The sequence below is a fragment of the Spermophilus citellus genome (assembly GCF_964194105.1).
Source record: "Spermophilus citellus genome assembly, chromosome: 17".
NCBI classification, from domain to species: domain Eukaryota; kingdom Metazoa; phylum Chordata; class Mammalia; order Rodentia; family Sciuridae; genus Spermophilus; species Spermophilus citellus.
In genome coordinates, this window is record NC_138199.1 from 19,176,743 (window position 1) to 19,178,728 (window position 1,986).

Genomic DNA, 1,986 nt, shown 5'->3' on the forward strand with positions numbered 1-1,986 from the left:
AGTCTTTGTTGTCTATTTCATCTCTTCACCTTAAGATACCCTTTTTCCTAGAGATGGTTTATTACTCTTTGAGAGGCAATAATTACAGGTGTATCTTGCCCTGGGTTCAGATCCCATCTGTGACATTCATTAGCTTTGTGGCTTTCAGCAAATTATTCAAACCTTCTGAGGTTCAGTTTTATAAGACACAGTTTATAAATCTGTGACCACTTCAAAAGGTTATGAGAACTGAATGAGCTGATAGAGTCCACTCACTGAGAACAGTGGTAGGTACATGGTAGTTATGGAATAAGGGATTATTCTCATCATTTTGATTGCATCTTCCTTCCTGAGCCAGTCTTGGACCCCATTCCATCATACCCACACTCTACTTCCAGTAAGGACAATTAGAAGCTTAAATAGGGCAATGTAATTTGTTAAGACCAGAGAGGCTGAGAGTCTCACTTGGGGGGCAACTTCCCTGTGAGTACCCTCTGCAGGGCGCCCTTCACATCGGGGTTCCTGAGGCTGTAGATGAGTGGGTTCAGCATGGGGCTGATGACAGTGTTGAGGATGCCAATGCCCTTGTCCTTGTCCGAAGCCTCCACAGAACCCAGCCTCATGTAGCTGAAGACGCCTGTCCCATAGAAGATGCCCACCACGGTGAGGTGGGAGCCACACGTGGAGAAGGCCTTCTTCCTGCCCTCCGCAGAGCGGATTCGTAGCACGGCAGCCACCACATGGGCATAGGACACCATGATGAGGACCAAGGGGGCCACACCCATGAAGGCTGCTGCTGCAAAGAACAACTGCTCGTTGAGCTGGGTGCTGGAGCAGGAGAGCTGGAAGAGCTGGGGGAGGTCACAGTAGAAGTGATTGATCACATTGGGGCCACAGAATTTAAGAGTAGACAAGGCAACAGTTTGAGTCAGTGCATTGGTGAAGGAAAAGACACAGGACAGGCCAGCCAAGGCCTTCTGCATCCCCCAACCCATACGGGTGTTGTAGGTGAGAGGCTGGCAAATGGCCAGATAGCGGTCGTAGGCCATGACAGTCAGCAGAAAGCAATCTGTCCCGGCCAGCAGATGGAAGAAGAAGAGTTGTGAAAGGCATGCCCGATAGTGGATGGTTTTGTTGTGGGATATGAAATGCCTTAACATGGCAGGGACAGTGACACTGATGCTCCCAACATCTAGCAGAGACAAGTTTCCCAGGAAGAAGTACATGGGGGTGTGGAGTTTGGGTTCCATAAAGATGGCAGCAAGGATACTAAAATTACCACCAATAGTCGCTACATAAGCAAGAAGGAAGACGACAAAGAGGATGGGCTGTAGAGCTGGAGTCTCTGTTAGGCCCAGCAGGACAAACTGGGTCACAAGTGAATCATTTCCTGAGGCTCCCAGATCCATGACTGTCTTCCACCTGCAGTAGATTGAGCAAGGTTTGAAGGCACCAATGGTGGTAAAAGGAGAATGAGATCTTTATAACAACCATCAAGTGTGACAATGTCCAGGAGAGTAAAGACACACAAAATTTAGGGAGGAGAAAGTTAAAGATTGAGCTATAATAAGAAAAGGCTTGATAAATCTGACTCTTTGTGGGCAAGAACAGAGGCATTGGACAGCCACAAACAGAGATAGATAAACTGATATAAAAAGAACAAGAGTGACATTTGAGGGACATTGAGTTAGAGGGACAGACAATTTTCCAGAGGCCAAATTTCCAGGAAAGAAACCTCAAGTCTGCAGGTGGCAGCACTGTGATAGTTTAGGGGTACACAGATCCCAGAGGATGAAAGGGAAGCTTTGGGAGAAGGGGGTAGACACGGTGCCTCCAACCTGCATCTCCAACCTCCACATATGAATGTCATCTTACAGTCTTACAGTTGGTAACCTTGGGATTTTGGTTCCAGGACTCCTTGGATACCAAATCCTGCAGATGCTCAAGTCTCATAGATAAAGTGGCATAGTCTTTGCATGTAATCTATGCACATTCTCCCACATACTT

The 1,986-nt window shown here is 47.2% G+C and overlaps 1 protein-coding gene across 1 annotated transcript; it reads right to left on the bottom strand.

Annotated features, from left to right (window-relative positions):
• Positions 1 to 440: 440 nt before the first annotated feature.
• On the bottom strand, positions 441 to 1,388 carry LOC308636612 (putative olfactory receptor 3A4; the record flags this gene model as incomplete). The annotated part of the gene is made up of 1 exon (XM_081272192.1): positions 441 to 1,388. One exon carries the CDS (start codon positions 1,386 to 1,388, stop codon positions 441 to 443), a length of 948 nt encoding a protein of 315 aa, XP_081128318.1.
• Positions 1,389 to 1,986: the final 598 nt, after the last annotated feature.